Source organism: Balaenoptera musculus, chromosome 11 (genome assembly GCF_009873245.2).
Source record: "Balaenoptera musculus isolate JJ_BM4_2016_0621 chromosome 11, mBalMus1.pri.v3, whole genome shotgun sequence".
Lineage (NCBI taxonomy): Eukaryota > Metazoa > Chordata > Mammalia > Artiodactyla > Balaenopteridae > Balaenoptera > Balaenoptera musculus.
Genome location: NC_045795.1, coordinates 96,178,413 through 96,205,924, shown reverse-complemented (window position 1 = coordinate 96,205,924; position 27,512 = coordinate 96,178,413). Strand labels below are relative to the sequence as shown.

The 27,512-nt window shown below is 42.6% G+C and overlaps 1 protein-coding gene across 6 annotated transcripts in view; it reads left to right on the top strand.

Moving 5' to 3' along the window:
* The first annotated feature begins 9,333 nt into the window (after window positions 1-9,333).
* RAD18 (RAD18 E3 ubiquitin protein ligase) overlaps window positions 9,334-27,512 on the top strand; it is a 105,645-nt gene continuing 87,466 nt past the window's right edge. For 4 of the 6 annotated variants that reach the window (XM_036870531.1, XM_036870529.1, XM_036870530.1 and 1 more), the window contains exons 1-2: window positions 9,334-9,468; window positions 13,283-13,364. In XM_036870531.1, coding sequence (XP_036726426.1) covers window positions 9,418-9,468; window positions 13,283-13,364 — 133 coding nt within the window. In that variant the 5' untranslated portion in view covers window positions 9,334-9,417. Of the gene's footprint in view, window positions 9,469-10,451; window positions 10,703-12,595; window positions 12,821-13,282; window positions 13,365-27,512 lie in introns of all 6 variants that reach the window. The other 2 variants (XM_036870527.1, XM_036870528.1) reach the window with 2 other exon arrangements.

Here is a 27,512-nt window from a genome sequence, read left to right as displayed (position 1 = left end):
TGGCTCTACTCAGCTCTGCCTGTTAACTTTATGCTCACAGGGCTCTCTGATATCTTGCAATTGCCCGATGGCTGCGGAAGCTCCCCCTGCCTGCACCTCCTCAGCTTCAACACAAGGAAAGCCGTAAGTTTGATTCACCTCGGTCAGAATTACGCTGCAGGTCATCCCTGAAGCAGCCAGAGGGTCTAAAGAACCCCTGGTGTCAAGGGTGGTGTCAACCCCACCCACACCTTCTATCAGGAAAGAATAGTTGCCCAAAGGAGATCCTGGGGGCTGTCCTTGTGCTGTAGACCATGATAAATACTAAATGGTCACTGAGTTGTAGAGTGGTTAGTTACGCAGCAATAGCTAACTGATAGGCTAGAAAAATGCTCATGCAGATATACTCCAACTTTGCACTTATCCCTGGACTCCAGGTTAACTTAACAATAATAAAACTAATGTTCATCAAGCACATGCTGGATGTTCTTCCAAGAACGCAGGGCAGAGTACTTCACATACTTCACCTCACTGAAACCTTAAGACCATCCACAGGGGTAAATTCTGTTAGCATCCCTATTTGACACATGAGGAAGGTGATGTGCAGGGGCTTTAAGCCCAGGATTCCATACCTGCTCTGGTCCCCTCCTATGACCCCTGCCCCCATCTCTAGGTAAGTGCTTTGTCTTCCCACAGCACCCAATGCCTAAGAGGAGTACAGCCACCCTCGTGGATGTGGATGAGGACTGCAAGGTCAGACTGCCTGGGTTTGAATCCTGGCCTCCCTTCCTTACCAGCAGAGAAGGCTCAGGAAAATTTTCTGCAGTTCTGCCCCTCAGTTTTGTCACCTCTAAAGCAGGGACAGTAATAGTACCTGCCTCGGAGGCTTGTCGTGAGAAGTAGATAAGTTAGTACATAGAACGTGCTTGGGACAGTGCCTGGCGCAGAGAAAACCCTCAATAAATGTAGCTGTTATAATGATGATCTTGCCTTCTGGAGAGCCCTAATTCCAGTGCCCCAGTCCCAAGGCCAAATTTGTTGTTTTCCCCAATGGGCCTTGGGGCCTTTGTGTAAATCAGCTAGCTCACTGCCTGCTTCTGTCCCAGAACCCCAAATGGGAACATATAGGTATGTAAGTACATCTGTATTGAGCATCTACTGTGTGCCAGGCACTGTTCTAAGCAACTTACATGGACTATCTCATTCTCTTCCAACAGAGAGACTATAAAGTATGAACCATTATTGAGCCCCATCAGGTTCAGAGAAGTAGAGTAACTTTCCGAAGATCACACAGTTGATAAGTGGTAAACTTGAATACCTGTGGAAGAGGTCAACTCAAAACATAGGTGGCTGGCTTCCCCCCTGCCCCCCATCCCTGCCCCCATATTAATTTCTTTGTTTTCAACATGCCTGGCCTAGGTCTCCATTCCACTGATGGCAAACATATAGACACCTGTGACTGCTCGGCCCCACCAAGACTCCTGGTGACAGCTCCTTCCTGGCCCCCAGACATACAGACACTACTTAGACAAAGTGGCTGCAGGAGGGCAGGGATAGGGCTGAATTTGACTCTTTGTCCCCTATAGACCCAACACAGGCACTTTAGTGAAAGGTCGATTAAATGCAAGGATGAGATTAAAAAAAAAAATGCATAAGGAATGCACGGGGTGATTGCTCTTCTGCATTTCTTCCTCTAAGCTTGGGCTCACGTCCAGCCCGATACTCTACTGCCATCATGTGGCTGTTTGTAAAATGGCAGGTGGGATCTGTGGTCTCCAATTTTTACTGTGAAAAATTTCAAACTTCGAGAATACAGAGGAGAGTATAACCTATTATGTCTATCATCTAGATTTAACAATAATTTAAAATTTTCCAAGTTTGCTTTATATTTTTAAAATTTCAAATAAATCACCAACATCATATTTTACCCTGAGATACATCAGCATCATCTCTAAAAATGACGTTTTTCTACCTAATGACAATCACATGTTTACAACTAATAAAATTAACAATAATTTCTCAGAATAATTTAATACCTAATTCTTACTCAAGTTTTAATGATTGTTCCCCAAAACGTCTTTTAAAGTTTGGTTTGCTCAAATCAGGAGCCCAACAAGGGTAGAGTGGGGTTACATCTCAAGTCTTTTTTATTTTAAAACAAAAATAACCTCTGGTCATGACTTGGGAAGAACTCTGGTTTGCTTTCTGGTAGAATGACCCATGGTCTGGATTTGATTGCTCCCATGAGCTGTCAATTCCCTGCGGCTGTCCTCTGTGTATGTTTGTGAGGTAATAGAAAATATGTGCACTGGTCTCTGCCCCAGTTCCTGGCACAGAGCCCCTAAAGCCCTTGTAATTTCCTAAGTGATAAGATCACTAGGAGCATCTTTTGTTCTAACGAGAGGACTCTGGGTGGGCTCCTGGATGACACCTGAATGGGGTCTGGACAGCAGAAAAGCCAAGCCATCATTAGAAGCTTGGAATTTTCAGCCCGCCTCACCCTTGTCTAGAGAGGGGGGAGGGGCTGAAAATGAGGTTCATAATTGATCATGCCTACTTGTGGGAGCCTCCATAAACTCCCAAAGTAGGGGGTTCAGAGATCTTCCAGGGGGACAAACGCACCCACACTGGGAGGGTGATGCACCCCAACTCCACCAGGACAGAAGCTCCTGTGCCCGGCATGCTCCCAAACCTCACCCTGTGTGTCTCTTCATCTGACCGTCCATCTGAGTCCTTTGTCATATCCTTTAATAAACTGGTAAGTGTGTTTCCCTGAGTTCTGTGAGCCACTTTAGCAAATTAATCGAACTCAAGGAGGGGTCATTAGAACCTCTGATCTACAGCTGTTGCTCAGAAGCCAGGTGATAACATGAGTTTCTGATTGGCATTTGAAGGGGGTCGGGGAGGCAGGCCTGTGAGACTGAGCCCTTGACCTGTGGGGTCTGACACCATCTCTGGGTAGACAGTGTCAGAACTGAGTTCAGTTGTAGGACACCCAGCTGGGTCGCAGAGAATTGCTTGTTGTGGGGAAAAACCACGCATTTGGGGACCAGAAGTGTGCCAAGTATCCCATGTGGCTAGTGATGGAGACTCACGGGAAGAGAGACGCATGAGGGAGCAGCTGGGCGTTCCCTACACAGGAGAACTGAGTTTATCTGATTCGGTCTTGTAAGCTGGGAATTGGATCTAAATGTTTGATTAGGTTCAGTTTCACCATTTCAGGCAGGAATGCTTCCTGGCGGGTGAGTACTCCACATCATGTCACATCAGGGGGTGTGTGCTGTTTGGTGCCCCCTTTCAGGACTGATGACATGGGTCAGTGGGTTCAGGTGGGTTCACCCTCAGCCTCCCACCATGGCCTGATCATTTGGAACCTAAGTATCCTGTCCCTCAAGAACCTCCCACCCAATGGTCTTACAGTGATTTTCTAATTTAATTTCTTCTATATTTGTCAGCTAAAATTCTCGTCAACAGGGGCTAGTATTTCCCTAAAATACAGTTCATTCTGGAGGAGAAGAATAAACGCTTAATTCTTCCTCCTTATCTATCAACCTTCAGAGTAAGAAGCCAATACAATCACAACCTCCAATGGAAGCAAATGAGGGCTTTCTTTTCTTCTGCTGAGACTCATTTTAAATTCCTGGATTTTCAAATATTCATTGCATTCCAATCCATTGCAATCAGTATTCTTTCTGTGGCTGAAGTCTGCAGGGGCAGCTTCAAGATGGCTCCATTAGTTTTGGGCAACTCCCTCATTTGGGCACAATAAGATTTTCCAGGCTCCTCTTGCACCTACTCTGACCCAGACCTAAAATCAGCCATGTCTCCAAGGAGCCCTGATTCCTCTTCATGGGGACAGTATTTAGGGACCCCAATCTGTGCACTAGTAAGTGGTGGGGCTGAGATTTGAACTCAGGCAGTCTGACTTCAGAGCTGGTACTGTTAACCTCTCTGGCCTCTGGTTAACAATAGGTATTAGTAATAATTATAACTATTACTCCTACTGCTATAACCAGCCACTCACTACGTGTCAGACACCTTGGTAGGCGCTTCCCAAGATTTAAAAAACAAAGTTATTCTAACAACCCTCTGAGATAGGCATTGTTATTCTTATCCTACAAAAGAGGAAACTGAGGATCTGAAAGGTGAGTGACTCATCCAAGATCACCGGGTCAGTGGAAGAGCATAGATGCAAACTGAAGTCTGTGTGACTCTAAATCTTGTTCCCCTAGTCACCAAAGAGAATTCTGTCCTGCGTGATTCCCACCCTGCCTCCTTTCAGTGGTCCCTCGCTTTTCTCCCTTAGCCCCAGGCACTCCCTGTATCCCAGGGCCCCAGAGCCCCCGGGCCAGGTGATCCACCCAGTGAGCATTTGTTGGGCACCCCCTGCACTCACAGCTGGGGCTGGGGCACAGCTGGTCTAGTCGGGGAGCTGAAGTAATTGCCATGTGGTGTATTTGTGCTATAACATGAGAGGGGCAACCTGCTTTATCACCCCCAGAGGGCACTCAACGCTCCCAAGGGGGCTCTGGGAATCTAAACAGCCTTTAAGAACCGAAGAATTGGAGCTTGAATAGGGGGCGGGGTGTTTCCAGACCTCATGACAGATGGTGAAGATTTTCTGGTGCAGGACTCAGCTACACACCCCTGAATTAGTTCCAGCTAGAGGGCTGCCTCCTTATAGGAGGAATGGCTTGGAGCCTGCGGAGACAGGAATTGTTGCATAGAAGAATTGTCTTGCTCTGGCACCTGTAAAATCCAGCACCAGATTGGAAGCAGAGTACAGATAAGTATCGGGATCAAAGAGAGCAGGAGGAGATGGCTCTGGAAAGAGGAGGGACCAATAGGACTGGGGCTGTACCTGGGGTCTCCCAAACCAGGCTCCAGGCAGGCAAAAGACTCCTGGGGAGGGTCACTTTGGTTTTTGCTCACTATAGCAGTTAGCCATTGCTGTGTAACAAACCACCCCCAAACTTAGTGGCTTAAGACAATAGACATTTTTTATTTACCACGATCCTGTGGATATATTGAGCAGTTTTATGGGCAGGGCTGGCTGGGCTGCTCTTTGCGGTAAGCAGGTGGCTTGGCTGGGGTTGGATGGTCTGGGATGGCCTCACCCACATGTCTTGCAAGTGACTCCATGATGACTTGGCCACTGTCCCTCATCATGCAGGAGGATTCTTAGGGTTTGTTCACATGCTGGCCCTGGGGCTGGGTCTCCAGGGTGGGAGTGACTGGTGAGAACAAGGCAGGGTCTACATCTAGGAGGAGTTAGAGGGTGGCCTGGTCATAGGGATAGAGTCCACAGTAAGCACGGAGCCCAAAGCACCTTCACCTCCTCCAACTGCTGCCACCTGGTCCAGCCCTGTCACAGCCCCTGACGGGTACATCTACGCTTTTCCCACTAAAATCCTTTTATCACCCAGCAGCTAGAAATGAAATGTAGATGAAAGTGTGAACGATTTTAAATCTTTTAAAAATGTAAATCTTTTGAAAGTGTAAATCAGATCATGTCACTTCCCTGCCTAAAACCCTCCAAGAGCTCCCCGTGGGGGTTATAGCAACATAACAACGCTGGCATCTGACGCTCACACGACACTTGCTTATTAGATGCCAGGTGCTGCTCTAGGCACTTAAATTACAATAACTTATTTAATTCTCACAACATCCCTATAAGGCAAATACTACTATTATCACCCCATATTACAGGTGAGAAAACTGAGGCACAGAGAGGTTAAATAATTTGTCCAAGTTAACATGGATTAAAACCCAAACTCTTTTCTCAAGGCCTGGAACTCTCCACAGCCTACATGGCTGCCTCTATCTTATCAGTCGCATCCTAGCACAAATGTCATCTTCTCAGAGAGAGCTTCCCAGATCAGCCAGTTTATAGCGTCTCCCCACTCTCTACCACACCATCCTCTCTTGTTTTCACATCACTTCCCATTTTATTAAATGAGCTTATCTACTCCTTTTCTTACATTCTCCCATGTTTCTGTCCTGGCCCCATCCTCTGCCAAGGTGTCAGCTCCTGAGAGCAGGGACCATGACTCTTGTTCACCCCTGAATTCCAGCACCTGGAAGAGGTGGGTACCAGCTCAATAAACATTTGTTAGAATGGAGGGAGGAAAAGAGGGAGGGAGAGAGGGAAGAAAGAAGGGATAAAGCCTGAGCTCCTTCAATATTCCCCTCCCATGCCTAGAATGAGGCTGGGTCCTGGAGGAAGAATGGAGGACAAAGAGGAGTGTGATTACGAGAGACCCCGGCAAGGAACTCGGGGGCCTGGGTCCCCTGAAGGTACAGCCAGACCAGGCCCCACACTCAGCAGGCCCCACACTCTTCTGATTAGGGTTGTCAGATTTGGCAAATAAAATACAAGATGCTCAGTTAAATTTGAACTTCAGATACACAGTGAATAATTCTTTAGTTTAAGTATGTCATGTGCAATATTTAGGATATATGTATATTAAAAAACTGTTTGCTGTTGATCTGAAATTCAAAATTGCCTGGCATCCTGTATTTTATCTGGCCACGCTATCCTGGATCCTCTCTTTGCACTAGTGCAACAAGAGATTCTACTGAGCACTGGCTTGCTTTTTCTGTACGGAACACTTTGTTTTTACTCCTGAGTAAGGAAGTGCAATCTCTTTATTGATCTAACAGAAGGAGAATGTCTGTGGAACCAGCAGCTTGTTAGAGGAGATTGTCTCCCGCGGGTGGATAAATACTATGGGGAGGGCAAGGCAGATGCTTTGTCCTGAGCTCAAAGTGGCTTTCAGAACCTGCTTGTGCCCTTGTGTGGACTTCCCTACCCTGGCCCAGAGGTGGGCTTGAGTGGGTACTATTGAAGAGGGCAGGAAGGGAACTGCTTGTCCAGGGAGGAGATTTATGGGTATGTGGGCTTATTCCGGAGATTCACTCATTCATTCAGTCCCACCAAGCAGCTGGTGGCAGGAAGTCAGAGATGAATGGTACTGGGTGCTGCCCTGGAGGCTCTCCAGAGATGGGGAGATGGATTTGGACCCCAGGGCCAACAAGTGATGCCTGCTTCCAAATCTGTCTTCATAGTTGAATAGGAAGCGTGCATTTCTTTCCCTGTCTTCTCTCTCTCTCCCCTTCCTTCCCCATTCCTTTCCTCTTTTCTCATCTCCTCTCTGTCCTTCTCTCACCTCCCCAGCGCTTTGCCACCTTAAACCTTGTAGCCAGCTAGTACCATAAAAGAACAATTACTGGTGCACTCAGGCTTGGGATCTGGTCTTGGTCTCATTTCCTTTGTCTTCCCAAGCCTACCCCATCTCCCTGCATCCAGGACTAGGCAATACATCCAGCACAGCCTGGATCCGGTGCATACAGCGCAGCCTGGAGTTCATTTACATGCCCCTTTCTAATTGGCTGATGCAAACCCACTGCCTCCCCTAACCTGCCACTCCCCACCTTCCTGTTGGAGCCCCACTAGGTCCAGCATCCGGGGATCCTTAGACCTCTGCCCTGCGGCTTTGTCTGCTCAGTTATTTCTCCATAAAATGTCAATGGGTGATCCCTTCTGGTTTGGGGTTAAAAGATCTAGATTCAACGCCGGACTTTGCCACTGACAAGCTGTGTGATCTTGAATGAGTCCTTTTGCCTCTCTGAGACTCAGTTCCTACATCTATAAAATAGGAATAATTCTCATAATGGGGTCCTAGGAGAATATTCTGTAGTGCTTAATATGGACTCAAGCCAGACTGCCCAAGTCAAATCCTTCCTCTTCCACTTACTAGCAGAACGCACTATGCCAGTTATCTATTTATTTCTCTTTCCTCATTTGGTTGGAGTGAGTCTGAAATAAGTCAACATGTGTAAAAACATCTAGAACAGTGCTTTGCATACAAAGTGCCTAATAAATGTCAGCTTTATTGTGATGGATATTAAAGTCCTTTGTTCAAATGCTGTTAATATCATTATTGCCCAGTGAGTCTTTGGGCACAGGCTGGGAAAAATCAATTTAATATATCTCTGACTCAGGGGCCAGGGTTCCTTATGAAGAGAGCCCAAAGGAGTGAAGCCTTAACCTCTCTGAGCCTCCTTGTCTTCATCTGTGAAATGGCAATAGCAGCCTCACTTCTGCCTACTTCACAGGGAAGCTCTGACCGGCCAATGGTAAGCACTTAAAAAAAATTATGAAGGAATGAATACGTGGGCCACAGGGGGAAGCAGTGGCAAGCTGCAAGTGTCTTCCCCGAGTAACTGACTTGCTGCCCATGAGACCTGATGTGAAGGAGGCCCACATCAGGCAGCCTATCGATGAGTGCTGAGCTGAGCAGACAGACTGAGTGGTGCAGTGGTCAGCGCTTCACATCTGGGTAACGGGCACTCGTACTCACTTGGTGAGAGTATAAATGTATTGGTACAGCTCTTTTGGAAAATCACATAGTGCTAGCTATCACAGTGTTTAAAGAGCACAAAAATTCACCTAGCAGTTCCATGTATAGGAAATCATCCCCCAAATATTCTGGCTCAAGTGTGCCGAGATTTATATAGATAGTGTGTTCATTGCAACTGTTTGCAATAATGAAAAACTGGAAACAACCTAAATGGTCCTCAGTATGGGTGTACATGAGTAAATTGTGGCACATCTGTATTATGGACTATGTAGCTATTAAAAGGAACGAAGTAAATCTATATGTATTAACATGGAGAGGTCTCAGGATGTATGTAAGTAAACCAACAGAAAACCTCAAGTTGACAGAGGTATGCATTTAGTATATCAACATTTGTGGGCAAAAAAAACTGTATCTATGTATCTGCACAGGAAATATCTGGAAGGCTACACGCCAAAATTAAGATGATTAAATTAAATTAACCATCCTATTTGATAAAAGAGCTCCTATTTTAAGGCCAGAGGCCCTATCTGTAGTCTGGTCAAAGACATTGCGTGACTCAGAGAAACCTATTCACTTTTTTGAGCCGAAGCTTTCTCTTGTGTAAACCAATAATGATATTTACCTCTCAGTATTGTGATGGAGTGAGATGAAATAATGGTTGTGAAAACCCCGGCTCTGAGCAGAGACAGCGCATTATAGCAATCAGGGAGGGCGACCGGAAGGAAGAGGCAGGAGCCCAGACCTTGAAAGGTTTGGCAAGGCCTGGATTTGGTTTGATTTTAGGCTGTCTCTTCCTAACATTCAACAGGCATTCACTTATTAAGGGTACAGTACAAAACCCGCAAGTGGGTTTTTAAACCACACATCTGCGCACGGAGGCGTAGCGGAAGCCTGGCGCGTGCGCAAAGAGAGCATATTCGGTTGCGCTTCGGCCACGTCCTACAACTCCCAGCATGCTCCGCACACGCGTCGGGCGCGTAGTCGACTGCTGACGTAGCTCTGTAGCGCGGGGAATTTCGAGTGGCAGTGGAGCGTGGGAGACCAGTCGGACCCTCCACCCTCTTTAGGGGAGGCCATGGACTCCCTAGTCGAGCCCCGGTGGCCTCCGGGCCTGGCAGTCATGAAGGTGAGTGCTTCGGCGAGGTCGGGGGCGTACGGCGTCCGCGGGAGGCCAGCCCCGCCTTGAGGAGGAGAAAGGACGAGGCGCCGGCGCCGAGCTGGGCCAGGATACCCGGCTCTGCTCTGCCACTTGCCACCGCGTAGATCTGGGCCTCAGTTTCTTTCTCTCCTGGGAAGTACCGGGGACAGGCCTCGGCCCCTTATGGTGAGCCTAGGTTGGCTGTCGTATGGGACGGGGTATTCTGCCGTTCAGTCACAACAACCACAATGATATGGAGAGAAACACTCTAAACGGTGGAAACGACAGCGACACCTAATCCTTTCTTAGAGCTTACTGCGTGCCAAGCATTATGTAAACTCTCCCAGTACTTTAGTGAATAATCTCCCACAGTGACACCGGACACGGTTTGGAGTGGACCTTGCATCAGAAAACATCTATTTAATCACCTAGCAAAGCGGGCAGTCTCCTTTACATTCTCATTCATTTCTTCTAATTACCCTCAAGAAACCTAGTGCTACTTTGCCCTAATTCCTCCCTAACGTGTCCTAACTCTTGATAGTTGCGCATCCTCTCTTTTAAACTAAGAAATCAGGACTCAAACGTTTAGCACTAGCCTTTCATTTTATTGAAGTCTTTCACTCAAATCACATTGATTTCTGTGGCTACTTTGTTTTTGACAATGCATTCCTGTTTCCATGGACGGTAGTGGTGAGTCCTGGATTCCTACTGTGTTTGGTCAAGAGCAAATACACCGTTCAGTACTAGCTAAGAATCAGTTGCTTGGTTTTTCTCCTTGTTATGTGATTATTTCCGTTTGTGACTGAGCAAAATCACGTTCTCCTTCTGTTGCTCAGTTTTGTAAACTAGGGATTATGGTATCTGCCCCACTGACTCCTAAGGTGACTTTGAGGATTAAGTGAAGGGACTTGGGGGAGGTTAAAGTAAGTATAAGGCCTTGTTCTACTTGCCATCATCAGTGTCATCTACAGGGCTTGGTGACTGAAGATCTCCCCATGGAAGAGCGGACATTGTGGAAGGATCTGGGAAAGCCGTGGTTTTGCAGTTGTGGTGGCTTTGGCTCCAGTGTGCAATGGAGAAGAGCATCGATTTGAGTTCCAATGGTTCTGGGTTAAATTTAGTCTCTGCCTTCTATTTAACTGTGTGACCTTGATTCAGTTACTTAACCTCTCTGAGCCTGAGTTGCCTCAACTATAAACTGGAGACAGAAATAGTTTATAAGGTTGGTTAAATGAGTTGATGTGTGTGGATAGGGATCCTGTCTGGCTTATTCACTGTACCTAACACAATGCCTGGCACATAGTGGGTGCTCAGAAATTATTTGCTAATTGATTGAAGGTATCTAGAAAGTAGTAAGCATTAAATTAGTATATCTTTATTATTATTATTAATGCTGAACATGTGTTAAGTATTTCTCCCCCTGTTTTTATTTGTTGTCATGAAGATTATGAATTGGATAAGGGAAGTGAAAGCTTCCCCCTTCCACTTTCTCTAAGTTGAGGAAATCCTAGGGCATCCAGTGGACTGAAAATCTGTGCAAGAATGTTATAGCTCATCGGATGCGGTATCACTTCCACAGATCTTGCTCAGCACATCTGTCAGAACCACTCCTCCTCCAGGAGAGGATGGTGATAGAGAAGAAAGCAAATAGACCAGGTGCCAGGGCTTTGGCTTCTGGTCCTGCCTCTGCTTTTGATTGATTTTCAACACAGTCCTCTAGCTTTCTGTGTCAGTGGTAGCCTACCATCCAAAGTAATGGAAGATTTGGGCATTTGAATGTTTATTTCCCTGGTTCTACTGTAACAAAAATTTGTTTCTGACAGATTATAAGTGTAGAATGTGTATATAGTAGAAAAAAAATTGAAATTTACAGTAAGATAAAGGAGGAAATGAAAGTTACCTAGCATCCTACCATCTAGAGAGACCCACTGTTTAACATTTTCTCTTATTGTTCTTCAGTTTTTCTCATGTGGGATCATGCACAGACATACCCACAATGTGTATATGCATTTAAAATTTGGGATCACCTTGGAGTCAACCTCTCAGATTTGATACAACCCCTTATAAGCTTTATAGGCTTCATCTAAAAAATTGGCATATAGATGCTATAGACCTCCTAAGATTGTTAAGGAGATTAAACTACATAGTTCTGTTATTATGTATTATGGTTGTAGTTTTGTTCTCTGATTTTTTTTTTGTTTGCATTAAAACATGAACATTTTTCCATACGTTAATTATTCTTTGAAAGCATGTTTTCTTTAATGGCAACAGTATTTCATATGTGAACTATTAGAGACATTAGTCTTTTTGTTTGTTTGCATTTTTAAAAATTAGGTCATATACTCATATGGTTCAAAAAGTACGTGAAATAAAAAGTAAAAGTCTTCCTCCAAACTTGTCCCTCATCTGTCCAGTTTCCTGACCCCTTTGACCATTATTTGTTACATTCTTGTGTTCAGATTTGCATTCAGATTTATATTCTTATTCCCTCCTCCCTTTTTAACAAAAGGTCACAGACTGTTTGTACTGCCTGTACCTTACTTCCATTTTTCACTTTCTTGGCAGTCTTTCCGTATCAGTACATAAGAGAGCACGCTCTCACTCTCTCTCTCTCTCTCTCTTTTTCCTCTTAAATATCTGCTCAGTATTCTTTTGAATGAAATAACATTTTAGGGCTTCCCTGGTGGCGCAGTGGTTAAGAGTCTGCCTGCCAATGCAGGGGACACGGGTTTGAACCCTGGTCAGGGAAGATCCCACATGCCGCGGAGCAACTAGGCCCATGTGCCACAACTACTGAGCTTGCGCTCTAGAGCCCGCATGCCACAACTACTGAAGACCGCGTGCCACAACTACTGAAGCCTGCTTGCCTAGAGCCTGTGCTCCGCAACGAGAGGCCACCACAATGAGAAGCCCGCGCACCGCAACAAAGAGTAGCCCCCGCTCGCCGCAACTAGAGAAAGCCTGCATGCAGCAACGGAGACCCAATGCAGCCAAAAATAATAAATAAATAAAATAAATACATTTATAAAAAGAAAAAGAAAGAAGTAACATTTTAAATGATTTAGAAGATTTTAGGTTGCGAGAGAGATGCTTTCCTGTTTGGGTTTCATTCCAGATGGATGCACACCTATCTGACTTTGCAGATTGCCTGCCTCTTCCCCTCCTTCTGCTGTCACTGGCGCCAGCTCTTTCCAGGGCTTCCTCATCTGGCTCCACCGTGTAGTACCGTACAGTACTGAGCAGAAAGCACTGGACTGACGGCCAGTAGACCGGAAGTTTTGTCCTGGCTTGCCTCATGTGCTGTGAGCCTGCTCTGGATACAAGTTTACTCATTTGTGAAGTAAGGGTTTTAACTAGATAATTTCTAGTGTTTCTCTTTAATATTCTCGGATCTGGTTCTTACCCTGTGTGGTGAATGGCTGCCGGTACCTTTCACCCAGCAGTGACAGTGGGCCAGGGAATGGGGTCTGAAGAGGAGGAGGCTTGGAGGAGGAACTGGAAATACATGGCAAGTAGAAGAGAAATAGAGTAGCCCTTTTGTGAAGGGCTGGCAGCATGGAGTGGGAATCTGTAGCGTCAGCTTCATCTTTCTGAAGTGTTCTCCGTAACCTAAGATTTGAATAAGTCATATGGGGGAGGTTTTCTCTCCCCTGCAGTTTATGTGGACTTAGCTTTTGAGTTTGAATATTTGACAAAGAAGTATTATTAAATTATTTTTTTAGGGGATGGAGAAGGAGTTCTGTGGCAGATGTTCCAGTCTTGGTGGCTTTCTGATAGGTGTGTATGTATTTGTGCATTTCAGACAATAGATGATTTGCTGCGCTGTGGAATTTGCTTTGAATATTTCAACATTGCGATGATGATTCCTCAGTGTTCACATAACTGTAAGTATGTATTGTTTCTCTGAGTTACAAAAATGTGGTTTTTTTATATAATGTATTATTTTAACACCAAAGGTCAGTACACATTTATTATTTATTTCTCACCTTTAGCTCCTCTATCTTGAAGTTTTAGCAAGGTCTTTTCCATGACCTCCCTCTTAAATACTGAATATTTTTTACAAGGCTCCTATGTTTTCTACCACCTCCCTCTTGGATACTTTTATGCCTTTTGTAATATTTACGGGAATACAGATTTTGATCACTATATATTGTTATTTGCCCGGCACTTCTGGATGTTAAATTTCAGATTTTTCATTTTTAGCAGGATAAGAGATAGGTGGTTCAACTAAGTAGTCCTTGGCATAGAATTTTAAAGTTTAAAAATTCCACTGGGAGAGTTCTACAACTGAAGAGTATTACAGACAGTTTTATCACTTAACTTGCTGTGTGATGGTGGGAAGACTCATATATTGAAATGTGCTTGTACTTCTCTTCATGAGTCTAGTATGTACATATTTTTTTATACTGTAGTTTGATGTATTTAGTGCATGGGGTGCACTTGTCATTGTTCTGGATCTAGCCATCAGTTTATGGATTATCTAGGCTTATGATTGTTCTTATTCTCTATTTTCGAGTTGATTTGCCTTGGAAAGTTAAAAAATAAGTTAGGCTTAAAAAATGGTTTTAGTGGATAGTAGTAGCTTTGGTGAAAAAGTTTCCATTGGGAAGACATAATAAGAGGATGGTGGTGGTAGCAACATGGGCATTAGAGATAAACTTGGGCTTGCCTCTTAGCTCCCCACTTATTAGGTGGGCGAGACTGCAAATGCTCAACATTTCTTCGGATGTGAAACCCTGGTGAGTAGTTTCTGCCTTAGGAGATGGTTGTGAGAATTAAATATACAGAGTCCAGTGTCTGGCACGTTATAGGACCTTAATAAATCTTAGTTTCCTTCTAGGCTAGATTCATATTAGGAACCAAGATAAGTTTTGGGGATTGTTTCTAAATATGTGTTAAAATCACCTTTATTTAGGTATGATTTATATGTAGTAAAAGGCATCCATTTTAAGTGTGCAGTAAAATGTACAAGTGTCAACGAGTTTCAACAAATGTTTATACCATGTAATGACTACAGTTAAGATATTAAACATTTCTATCACTTGATAGAGTTCTCCCCATTATCAGTCAGTGTGGCCCCAGGGAATTATATGTGGGTCTGTTTCTGGATTCTCTTCTATTTCATTGATTTTTATGCCTATCCTTGTGCCAGTACTACACTGTCTTAATTACTGTAGCCTTCTAGTAAGTCTTCAAGTCAAGTATTGTAACTACTCCAACGTTGTTTTTCTTTATCAAGATCGTTTTGGTTCTTTTAGGATCTTTGCATTTTATATGCATTTCAATATAAATTTTAGAATCAGGTTGTCAATTTCTACCAAAAAAAGCCTGCTGGGATGTTCCTTGGGATTGCACTAAATCTAGAGATCCAGCTGAGGATATATGACTTCTTTTTTTTTTGAGATTTATTTATTATTTATTTATTTTTTATTTATTTTTGGCTGCGTCGGGTTTTAGTTGCAGCACGCGGGATCTTTGTTGAGGCACGCGGGATCTTTCGTTGCGGCATGCGGGCTTCTCTCTAGTTGTGGTGTGCGGGTTTTCTCTCTCTAGTTGTGGAGCACAGGCTTCAGGGCACATGGGCTCTGTAGTTGTGGGGTGCAGGTCCAGGACGCGTGGGCTCTGTAGTGTGTGGCACTCAGGCTCTAGTTGAGGCATGTGAGCTCAGTAGTTGTGGCACGCGGGCTTAGTTACCCTGCGGCATGTGGGATCTTAGTTCCCTGACCAGGGATCGAACCTGCGTCCCCTGCATTGTAAGGCGGATTCTTTATCACTGTACCACCAGGGAAGTCCCTGTGACATCTTAACAGTGTTGTCTTCAATGTAAGAATGTTGTCCTAAATTAGAAATAAATCCCAGAAAATAGTCAGTATTATCTTAAAGCAAAAGGACAGCTTTATTGTTTGCAAGGTTTGCAAACAGGATATGCAGCCTTTGGCTGTAACCTAAAGTACCTTTGGGCATAGGGGGTAAAGAGAGTGAGGGATTTTTAAAAACAAAAACTGTGAAAGTCACTTTTGGGAGACTTGCAAAGAGGACTGGCTGACCCCTGCAGCCTGACCACAAGTCCTTGAAGCTTGACTATAGTTTGTTTTTTTTTTTTAATAAACTTATTTATTTATTTATTTTTGGCTGTGTTTGGGTCTTCGTTTCTGTGAGAGGGCTTTCTCCAGTTGCGGTGAGCGGGGGCCACCCTTCATCGTGGTGCGCGGGCCTCTCACTGTCGTGGCCTCTCCCGTTGCGGAGCACAGGCTCCAGACGCGCAGGCTCAGTAGTTGTGGCTCACAGGCCGAGTTGCTCCACGGCATGTGGGATCTTCCCAGACCAGGGCTCGAACCCGTGTCCCCTGCATTGGCAGGCAGATTCTCAACCACTGCGCCACCAGGGAAGCCCCCCTGTGCTGCTTTTAATATTTTTTTCTTTGAATTTAATTTTTGTTAGTTTGATTAATATTTGTCTTGGTGTGTTTTTCCTAGGTTTATCCTGTATGGGACTCTCTGTGCTTCTGGGGCTTTCCCATGTTAGGGAAGTTTTCAACTATAATCTTTTCAGATATTTTCTCAGACCCTTTCTTTTTCTCTTCTTCTGGGATCCCTATAATTCGAATGTTGGTGCGTTTAGTGTTGTCCCATAGGTCTCTGAGATTGTCTTCAGTTCTTTTCATTCTTTTTTTCTTTTTTCTGCTTCTCGGCAGCTATTTCCACCATTTTGTCTTCTAGCTCACTTATTTGTTCTTCTGCCTCGGTTATTCTGTTATTGATTCCTTCTAGTGTATGTTTCATTTCAGTTATTGTGTTGTTCATCTCTGTTTGTTCTTTAGTTCTTCTAGATCTTTCTTAAACATTTCTTGTATTTTCTCGATCCGTGCCTCCATTCTATTTCCGAGATTCTGGATCATCCTTACTATCATTACTCTGAATTCTTTTTCAGGCACATTGCCTGTTTCCTCTTCATTTATTTGGTCTTGTAGATTTTTACCTTGCTCCTTCATCTGTGACATATTTTTTTTGCCATCTCATTTTTTTTTTTAATGAGTGGGATTGTGTTCCTGTTTTACTGGTTGTTTGGCCTGAGTCTTCTAACACTGGGGTTTGTAGGCTATTGGGTAGAGCTGGGTCTTGGTGCTGAGAGGAGGAACTCTGTGAGACCTCACTCCGATGAATATTCCCTCGGTCTGAGGTCCTCTGTTAGTCCAGTGGTTCGGACTCGGAGCTCCCACTGCAGGAGCTTCGGCCCAACCCCGGACTTGTGAACCAAGATCCTGCAGGCTGCCTGGGTGCAAAACAAACAAACAAACAAACAAAAACAACGATAACAAAGTAAAAAATAAAATTAGACTAGGAAACTAACAGATCTGTTAAGAAGAATATAAAAATAAAAATTTAGATGAATCAACAACCAGAATGCACAGTAGTACCATAACAGTAAAAAAGAGGAGGAGGGGGAAAAAAGAGTGCGGGGGAGGCCTTGGCTGTGGAGGGCGGGGTCTAAGCAAGGGTGAGCTTTGGGTGGTGGATGGGGCCAATGCTCAGGACCCACAGGGCTGGAAAAGGCCCTGGGGGCCTTGGGGGGTGGGGCTTAGGCTCAAGGAACAGAAGGGGCCCAGGTGTGCCCCCCACCCCTGGTTTCAGAGGGCAGGGGACCTCACCTGGGAGCCCGGCAGGCTTCCTGGGCTCGAGTGGGCAGGACAAATGCCCTCCTCTCCTTTCCTCTGCTGCTCCTCTGGTCTGCGAGGGTCCCTCCCACCTGCCTCTCCTGATCTCCCTGGTCTCCCTCCTATGCCCCCAAGGACCCACGTGGCCTGGAGGAGGGTTTGGAGGGCAGGGGATCGGCCTGGGAGCTCAACAGGCTCCCCGGGCCTGAGTGGGTGGGGCAGTCGCCCTCTGCTCCTCTCCCGCTCCTCCCGGAGGGCCCCTCCCGCCTGCCTCTCCTGATCTCCTGGCCTCAGGGGTGCTGATCCTGTCTGGCCTCCACTTCTCCTCCTCCCTCAGTCCCCCTGTGTCCTACCGGTTCACTTTGGGGTTCCTCCCATCTCCTTGGGCATCAGGGTCCCCCACTAGCGGCTGGCGGGTGCCCTAGTTGTGGGGAGATGCTAACTCTGTGTCTTCCCACACCACCATCTTGACTCTGCCCACTAATTTCATTCTTTTACATGGAACTATCCAGTTTTTCCAGCACCACTTTTTTTGAAGATAATGTCTTTTCCCCATTATATATTTTTGCCTTCTTTATCATGGATTAATTGATGATAAGTGCATGGGTTTATTTCTGGTCTCTCTTTTCTGTTCCACTGATCTATGTGTCTGTTTTTGTGCCAGTACCATGCTGTTTTGATTACTGTAGCATTGTAGTATACTCTGAGGTCAGGGAGCGTGATACAACCAGCTTTGGTCTTTTTTCTTAAGACTGCTTCGGCTACTTGGGGTCTTTATGATTCCATATAAATTTTAGGATTGTTTGTTCTATTTCTGTGAAAATGCCATGGGTATACAACTGTGTACTTCTGTTCCCCCCCTTCTGTCATCCTGTTGTTGTCTTTCCTTTTATGATGTGCACATATACCACAGACAATACATTGTTATTATGTTTGCTTTATTTATTTACTTTCTATAAGTTTACTTATTTATTTATTTACTTTTGGCTGCGTTGGATCTTCGTTGCTGAGCGCGGGCTTTCTCTAGTTGCAGTGAGTAGGGGCTACTCTTCGTTGCAGTGTGTGGGCTTCTCATTGCGGTGGCTTCTCTTTGTTGCAGAGCACAGGCTCTAGGTGCGCAGCCTTCAGTAGTTGTGGCACACGGGCCCAATAGTTCTGGCTTGTGGGCTGTAGAGCTCAGGCTCAGTAGTTGTGGCGCATGGGCTTAGTTGCTCTGCGGCATGTGGAATCTTCCCGGATCAGGGCTCAAACCTATGTCCCCTGCATTGGCAGGCGGATTCTTAACCACTGCACCACCAGGGAAGTCCCTGTATTTGCCTTAGACAGCTCATTATCTTTTAAAACAAATTTAAAAATGACAAAGTAGTCTTTTATATTTAGACACATTTATCATTTCTTATACTCTCCTTTGTATACATCAACGTTTTCTTCTTATGTCATTTATATTTTCTCTGTTGCATTTCTTGTAGCACCAGTATGCTGCTAAAGAATTCTCTCAGCTTTTGTTTCCCTGAAAAAATTTCATTGCTTTTTGAAAGGTGTTTTCAGTGGGCATGCAGTTCAAATTAAAATTTTTCTCCTTTCTGAATGTCAATCCTACAATTCAAAAATTCTACAATTTTCTGACTTGACTAGTTTCAGATGAAACCAGGTGTGTTAGGTTTTTTTTTGTTACAGCTTTCTGTATATAATGTGCCTTTTTTCTTCTGACTGCTTTTCAGATTTTCTCTTGATTACCAGATTTTAGAAATTTGTAATGTGCTTTAGTGTGATTTACTTTGTGTTTGTACGGCTTGTGGTCCATTGAACTGCTTCAGTTTATGGGTTTATATTTGGAAAAAATTTAACACTTTTTCTTTGAGTATTTTTCTGTTTACACACCCACCTCCACACCTGAGCTCCAATTCAGCTTACACTTTTTTAGACCTTTATTAACTTTATTCCACTGCTTTATGTTAATCTACAGACATTGAGGCTCTGTTTTTTTTTCTTTTCCTTTTTGGTAATCTCCCCACCCCCATCCTTTTTGTGCTTAATTTTGGATAATTTATATTGTTATGATTTCAAGTTTATTGATCTTTTATTCTGCACTATCTCATCAACTGTTAGTCTCATCCAGTGAAATTTTCATTTTAGATATTGTATTGTTCCTCTCTAGAAATTTTACTTTTTTAGTATCTTCCATTTCTTTCCTCATTAGGTTCGTGTGTGTGTCTGTTTTATTCCTTGAATATATTGAACATATTCTAATAGCTAGTTTAACCTCACTGTCTGCTAATCCATTATCTCTGTTGTTTCTAAAACTATCTATTGATTGATTCCATCCCCCCCCCCCACACTTCTGGTTATAGAGCACATTTTTTTTTGCTTCTTTGCATTTCTGGTAATTTTTGATTGGATGCTTTCCATTGTAGTTTTCACATTTTTGAGTGTTTAGATTTTGTTTTATACTTTATTGGAGTGTTGGGTTTTGTTGTGGAAGGCAGTTAAGTTACTTGTGAATCAGATTGGTTCTGTCAAGTTTTGTTTCTAAGCCTTGTCATGATGAATCTAGAGTAACCTTTTTTATAGGACTATAGTGGGGGGAGGGTGAGAAACACATAACATAAAACCTTCTCCATTAACAAGTTGGTAAATGTATAGTATAGTATTGTTAACTATATGTGCATTGTTGTACAGCATGTCTTTAGAACTTTTTCATCTTGCATGACTAAAATTCTATACCCATTGCACAACATTTACCCTTTTCTCCCTCCCCCTGGCCCTGGCAACAACCATTCTGTTTTCTGCTTCTATGAGTTCATTTAGATACCGCATATAAATATAATCATGCAGTATTTGTCATTCTGTGATTGGCTTATTTCACCTAGCTTAATATCCTCGAGGTTCATCCATGTTGTGGCATATGACAGAATTTCCTTCTTTTTTAAGGCTGAATAATATTCCATTTTATGTCTAGAGCACATTTTTTCTTAATCTGTTCATCCACTGGTGGACACTTGGGTTGCTCCCTCCTTTTGGCTCTTGTGAATAATGCTGCTGTGAACACAGGAGTGCAAATATCTCTTTGAAATTCTGTTTTCAGTTCTTTTTGATAAATACCCAGAAGTGGGTTGTTGGATCATATGGTAACTGTATTTTTAATTTTTTGAAATGCCTCCATACTTTTTTCCATAGTGACTGCACCATTTTACATTCCCATCAACAGTGCACAAAGGTTCTAATTTCTCCACGCCATCACCAACGCTTGTTATTTTCTTTTCTTCTTTTTCTTTTTTTTGATAGTGGCTGTCCTAACAGATGATGTCATTATGGTTTTGATTTTGCATTTCCTGGATGATTAGTGATGGTGACGATCTTTTCATATACCTGTTTGCCATTTGTCTTTGGCAAATGTCTTTGGAGAAATGCCTTTTCAAGTTCTTTGCCCAGTTTTAATCAGGTTACATGTTTTTTTGTTATTGAGTTACAGGCGTTTGTTGTATGTTTTGATATTTTTGGATATTAACTCATCAGGTATATGGTTAGCAAATATTTTCTTATGTTTCATAAGTTGTCCTTTTATTTTATTGATTGCAGAAGCTTTTTAGTTTGATGAAGTCCCACTTGTCTGTTTTTGCTTTTATTGACTGTGCTTTTGGTATCATATCCAGGAAATCATTCCTAAGACTAATGTTATGAGGCTTTTTCCCTTTATTTTCTCCAGGCAGCTTTATAGTTTCAAGTCTGTATTCTTTTGCAGTGGGAATCCAGTTTTCCCAACACCATTTGTTGAAGAGACTGTCCTTTCCCCATTGTGTACTCCTGGCACCCTTTTCAAGGACCATTTGACTGCCTATGTGTGGGTTTATTTCTGGGTTCTCTATTCTATTCCATTGGTGTACATTCCTGTCTTTATGCTAATACCATATTATTTTGATTACTGTAGATTTGTAATATGTTTTGAAGTCTGGAAATGTGAGACCTCTAGCTTTGCCTTTCACATTATTTTGGCTATTCAAGGTCCTTTGTGGTTCCATATGAATTTTAGAATTGACTTACCTGTTTCTGCAAAAAATACCATTGGTATTTTGATAAGGATTGCATTGAATCTATGGATTACTTTTGTTAGTATGAGCATTTTAACAATGTTAAGTTATCCAGTCAATGAACATGAAAGTGTCTTCTGCAGTTTCCTTCAGCAGTGTTTTATAGTTTTCAGTGTACTTGTCTTTTGCCGCCTTGGTTAAGTTTATTCCTACTTATGTTATTCTTTGTGATGCTATTGTAAATGCGATTGTTTTCTTAATACCTTTTCTGGATTGCTAGTTTTAGAAGTGAAACTGAATTGTGCATTTTGATTTCGTATCCATCAACTTTGCTGAATTCATTTATTAGTTCTAACAATTTTTCTTGTGGTATCTTTAGAATTTTCTACGTATAAGATTATGTCATCTGTGAACTGAGATAATTTTACTTCTTCCTTTCTGATTTGGATGTTCTTTATTTCTTTTTAACGTTTAATTGCTCTAGGTAGGACTTCAAATACTATGTTGAATAGAAGTGGCAAGAGTGGGCATTGTTGCCATGCTTCTGATCTTAATGGAAATCATTGGGTATGATATTAGCTGTGTGCTTTTCATAATGGCTTTTATTATGTTGAGGTAATTTCCTTCTAATTTTGTTGAGTTTTTTTTTAATCATGTAAGGGGTTGAATTTTGTCAGATCCTTTTTCGGCATCTATTGTGAGATGATCATATGATTTTTATCCTTGTTCTGTTAGTGGTGTAGCACATTGATTTTTGTATGTCAGCTTATCCTTGCATCCCAGGAATGAATCCCACTGGGTCATGGTGATGATGCTTTTAATGTGTGGTTGAATTCAGTTTGCTAATATTTGTTGATGATTTTTCATCAGGGATATTGGTCTGTAGTTTTCTTGTAATGTCTTTGGTATCAGAATAATGCTTGCCTCATAAAATAAGTTCGGAAGTGTTTCCTTCTCAATTTTTATGAAATGTTTGAGAAAGATTGGTGTTAATTCTTTTAATGTTTGGTAGAATTCTGCGGTGAAGCCATCTGGTTGTGGGCTTTTCTTTGTTGGGAGATTTTTGATTACTGGTTCAGTCTATGCACTAGTTTGAAGTCAGTTCGTATTTTCTATTTCTTCATGAATCAGTCTTGGTACGTTCAACTTGTTGGTATATATTGTTCACACTGATCTCCTTTAACTCTTTTTATTTCTGTGGCATCAGTTTTAATGTCTCCTCTTTCATTTCTGATTTTATTTACTTGAGTCTTCTCTCTTTTTTTCTTAGTCTGGTTAAGGGTTTGTCAGTTTTGTCAGTCTTTTCAGGAACCAACTCTTAATTCCATTGATTTTTTTTTTCCTATTCTCTTTTGTTTATTTCTACTCTAATCTTTACTATTTCCTTTCTTTCAGTAACTTTGGGCTTAGTTTGTTCTTTTTCTAGTTCCTTGATATATAAAGTTAGGTTTTTATTTGAGATTTTTTTTCTTGTTCTTAATGTAGTCATTTACTTCTATAAACCTCCCTCTTAGTGGTGCTTTTGCTGCATCCCTTAAGTTTTGGTGTGTTGTGTTTTCATTTTTTTAAACATTTTCTGATTTCCCTTTTCATTTCTTTTTTGACCCATTGCCTGTTCAGGAGTGTGTTAATTTCCACATGTTTGTGAATTTTCCTTTTTTTTTCTTCTGCTATTGATTTCTGGTTTCATTCTGTTATGGTCAGAAAAGATACTTGATGTGATTATTTTGTGACTCAACATGTAATCTCTCCTGGACAATGGTCTGTGTGCACTTGAAAAGAATGTGTGCTCTGCTGATGTTCTGTATATGTCTATTAGATGCCTTAGGTTTATAGTATTGTTTAAATCCTCTGTTTCCTTATTGATCTTCTGTCCTATCCATCATTGAAAGCTGAGGCATTGAAACCTTCTACTATTATTGTTTTGCTCTCTGTTTCTCTAGTTCTGTTGGTGTTTGCTTTGTGTGTTTGGGTGCTTTTTTATGGTGTCCTATAAGTCCCTTAGGCCTCTTCTTTCTTTTTCCTTTTTGTGCCTATGAATGAATAATTTCAGATGACTTGTCTTTAAGTGCATTGATTCTGTCTTCTGCTTGATCAAGTCCACTGCTGAGCTCTTCTGGTAAATTTTTCATTTCAGTTACAAGTATCCCCTGCTTTTCAAAAGTTTGCTTTATAACACTTCCCTTTTATGAAAGACCTACATTAGGACCAATTTCCACTAACCAAAAGAAATCTGAAGAGGATTTTCACTTTTACAAAAGAAAGGCAAAAGGTGAAAATAGCCTTCAGTATTTTTGTTGAAGTAACTGTAATAGAAGCGGTGTGCACCCTGAACAGCGAGAGTGGCATCCCTGGCAACCACACTCAGCATCGCAGCATCAAGCCACCATAGCTCTGAACTGTGTCTGTGAGTATCTGTGTTTCATCTCGCTTTATTTTGTGCATCTTCACTTTTTCACTTTATGCCATTTCGGCTTACAAAAGTTTTCACAGGAACAGTCAACTTTCAGATGGTGGGGGAAACCTGTATTACATTCTTCATCTCCAGAATTTCTGTTTGGTTCTCTTTTGTATTTTGTGTCTGCGTTGATACTTTCGTTTTGTTCATGCATCATTTTCCTTAGTTCATTGAGCATCTTTATGATGGTTATTTAAAATTTTTTGTCAGGTAATTCATACACATCTGTTTTTTTAGGATTAGTTTCTGGAAATTGGCCATATTTTCCTGTTTCTTTGTATGCCTTGTTGCTCTGTTGGGATCCATGCATTTGAAAAAACAGTCACCTTGCGCAGGATTTACAGACAAGCTTCATATAGGGAAAGCCAGATGTTCCTGCACTAACTCACCAGCCAGCCCAGCTAGAGATTCTGGGGATCCCTTAAACCTTTTCTGTGGTTGGATCTTCTCTAGACTTATGAGTAAGTATAATTAGAGATGTTTTGCTGGTTTCTTTTTTCATTACTGTGTAATCTTTTGCTGCTTCTTGTATCTGTGGTACTGCAGAGCCTCTGGAATTGCAGCAAACTGCCCAGCTCTTTTTTGTTCCTAGTGGCCCCCGGGCACTAGAGTATGCCAGGTCCCATCAGAACTCCGAGCCAGGCAAGGTAGAAGCAGTCCCTTGGGCAGCCCCTTGGAAAGCTGAAATACTGGTTGCATCCTTCTCTCTTCTTTCTCTCCAAATGAGAAGCCACTGAGTTATATTGGCCTCCATCTGTACCGTGGGTCCTCTGGAGCAGTGTCGCAGCTCTTTTTTGTTCTCGTTAGTCTCCAGGCATCTAGAGTATGACAAGTTTCTTCAGTACTGTGAGTTGGGTGAGGTAGACACAAGTCCCTTGGGCAGCCCCCTGAAAAGCTGGAACGTTGGATGCACGTTCTTCCCCAAGAGAAGCTGAGAGGTGGGAATTTCTCCTGCTCACTCCCAGGGGAGGGGTAGTGGTGAATGAGTGACTACTCGTGCAAACCATCACCTTTGTCCTCAGCGACTCCAACCTGGTCCCCTTTCTTGTCAGTGATTAGATTCAGGCAAGATGGAAACCAGTCCCTGGGGCAGCCGCGTGAAAAGTCTGAACATTTCATATGTGTTTCAGTCTTCTCTTGCTCCCTCCCCTGGAGTTGGGAGTGTCTTTCTGATTATGTGGTGCTGAGCCAGGGGTAGGAACTCTGGCAAGTGAGGGCCACAGATTTTCTACTGGCTTTGATGTGGCTGGTTTTGTGCTTGCCTTGGGGTATAGGAGCATCTTAACTAGTATCTGGATTTCTCACAAAGGGAATTGGTTTATGTATTGTTGTTGATTTGTGTTTCCATGGGAAAAGCAGGGTCTGGCTTCCTGTTCTGCCATCTTGCTGACATCACCCACTCTCTATGGCTAATTTATTCATATACTAAGGTATGACGTTCTGGGGTTTCTACTCAATGCCCATGCGTTTAGTGAGGTTCCTCCAAACTGCCTGCTAGAAATTTCATGAACCCTTGGTGCTTTGTTACCTCTCCAGTTATTGTTGTTTCCCTGGAAGTTGATCTTTGTTTGGCCTTATGGATTTTCACGCCCGTGTATGTGCAGATTTGCATTCAGTCATAGAATCGAATGGATTTGTATTCATATTTCTGGAGGTCTTTCTGTATGTAGCATCTTTCTTTCTGGTACTCTGCCCTACAAATTCTAGCTACCTGGATTGCCCTGAACTCTGATCTTTGTTTCTTCAGCTAGCAAGACTGATGGGCTTTTGGCTTTCCTCCCTGCACAGTGGTCCAAAGTCTGAAAATAGAAAGAGTTGTTTTATATTTTCCCCTAGTATTTTAGTTGTTTACAGAAGGAGGGTAATTCTGGATATTGGTTACTTTCTCATGGACAGAGATGGAAGTCTACTCTATATATTTTAATTATGTCATTTTAGGGAAGAAAGACTTGACTTTTTATGAATTCAGTGAACTCAGCTGAAAAATTAACCTTTACTTCCATTCTTTTTTTTTTCATGTTTCTTTGTCACATACAGTTGTCACTGATGTCATTCTTTATCTAAGAGGAATTCAGTGGAGAATACTTCCAATAATGATAATTTATTTTACGAGCACTTAGTTTTCATACTCTACCTGTCATGATTCAATAGGCATTTTCTACTAATCATCAGTTGTCACAGGTTCCCTCAAGACTAAAAGTTGCTCTGGGTCTGTAATTGTTTTAATGACACAAAAGCCCCCAGAGCTTAGTAGAAGCCAGACTTAGCTATCATGTTCTGCTGTCATCCTGGATTGACTAGAATTGGTGACCCAGAATCCTAGCCACTTTGCTGTTCCTTTACTTAAACATTTCAGGATTTGTCATTTTAAATTCCTTTATTTGGTTTTCCTATGTTAGCTTTTTGGGTGTAAGTAATGAATACTGCATTTGCATATCTCCTGCTATTAAGGTTTGAGTGGGGTGCAGTGGCAGAATGCAGAAGAGTTAAATTGATCCAAATTCATGCTATTAAAGAGTACATTTTGGGGGAGAGGGCCTGGACTTACTCCAATCCATAAAACACCATTAAGTGAGAATGTTCTCACTAGTAGATTGATCTGCTTAAGTGCCAGTTTACTTTGCACTTGCAGTTTTTCTGACTTGATAATGGAAGATGCCCAAAATATTTACTGCTAGGTGAAATCATTGGCTTTTAGGCACTGTTAAATTACCACTATTTTAAAGATGGACCAGCCGTCATTTTTCTTTTTCTTTTGTGGATTTTTGACTCACAAAATTAATTGAGGCTTGTGTTGTAATAAAAAGCAGTTTACAGCTTCCCTGGTAGCGCAGTGGTTAAGAATCCGCCTGCCAATGCAGGGGACATGGGTTCGAGCGCTGGTCTGGGAAGATCCCACATGCTGCGGAGCAGCTAAGCCCGTGTGCCACAACTACTGAGCCTACACGCCTAGACCCCGTGCTCCACAACTAGAGAAGCCACTGCAGTGATAAGCCCGTGCACTGCAATGAAGAGTAGCCCCTGCTGCCTGCAACTAGAGAAAGCCCATGTACAGCAACAAAGACCCAACACAGCCAAGAGAAAAAAAAGCAATTTAATTTTACTAAAAAAAAAAAGTGAAATGTGAAATGTTCCGTTTACTGACTTTTTCTAAATTAAGAGGCAATGTAAGATTCTTTTAGGCAAATAGTCAGTGTTATTCTTATCATTCTTATGAGGCAGCACTGTGAAGCAAGACGGGAGAAAAGAGATAGTTACACATACAGAAGGGACATATAGTTATGCAGAACTGCCCTTATGGAGATGCCGGAGTGCTGGTTGTTAGTGGGAGGCATGTTATTCTCTTATCAGCTAACTGGTCACTTAACACTGGACTTGGAGGCAGAGGCCAGCTTTCTCAGCTTTGAAAGGATCCTTTGAAAGCATCTCCTATACCTTTCAAACTTGGAACTGGATTTTCTTTTTTTAATTGGACACTTTAGAATTATTTTTGAGATGGTTTGTTTTCTCATAATATACTTAAGATCACATGCAAAATGGATTGGCTTAAGTTTTAGAAACTTGATTTTTACAGTCAGGATGCTATGCTCTTCTGATATATGAAAGCCAGCAGATGACTGCATCCTGTTTGAGATTAGAAATACCTCCTTCCCCAGGCTTGCTTGTTTCTTTGAAACTACCCTTTATTTCATTGTTTTACTCTTCCCTCCCCCACCCTATACACACGGCTCATAGTTGGGCTTTTGGGTGGAAAAACAAACTTCACAGGTGATTTAAATAAAGCCAGCTAGGAATACACGGTTCAGAGTTCTTCAACTGCTCTACTTTGATTGAAATATCATGGTTGCTCACTAGAGAATAAATTATGCTGGTCTGCAGTTCACCAGTACAT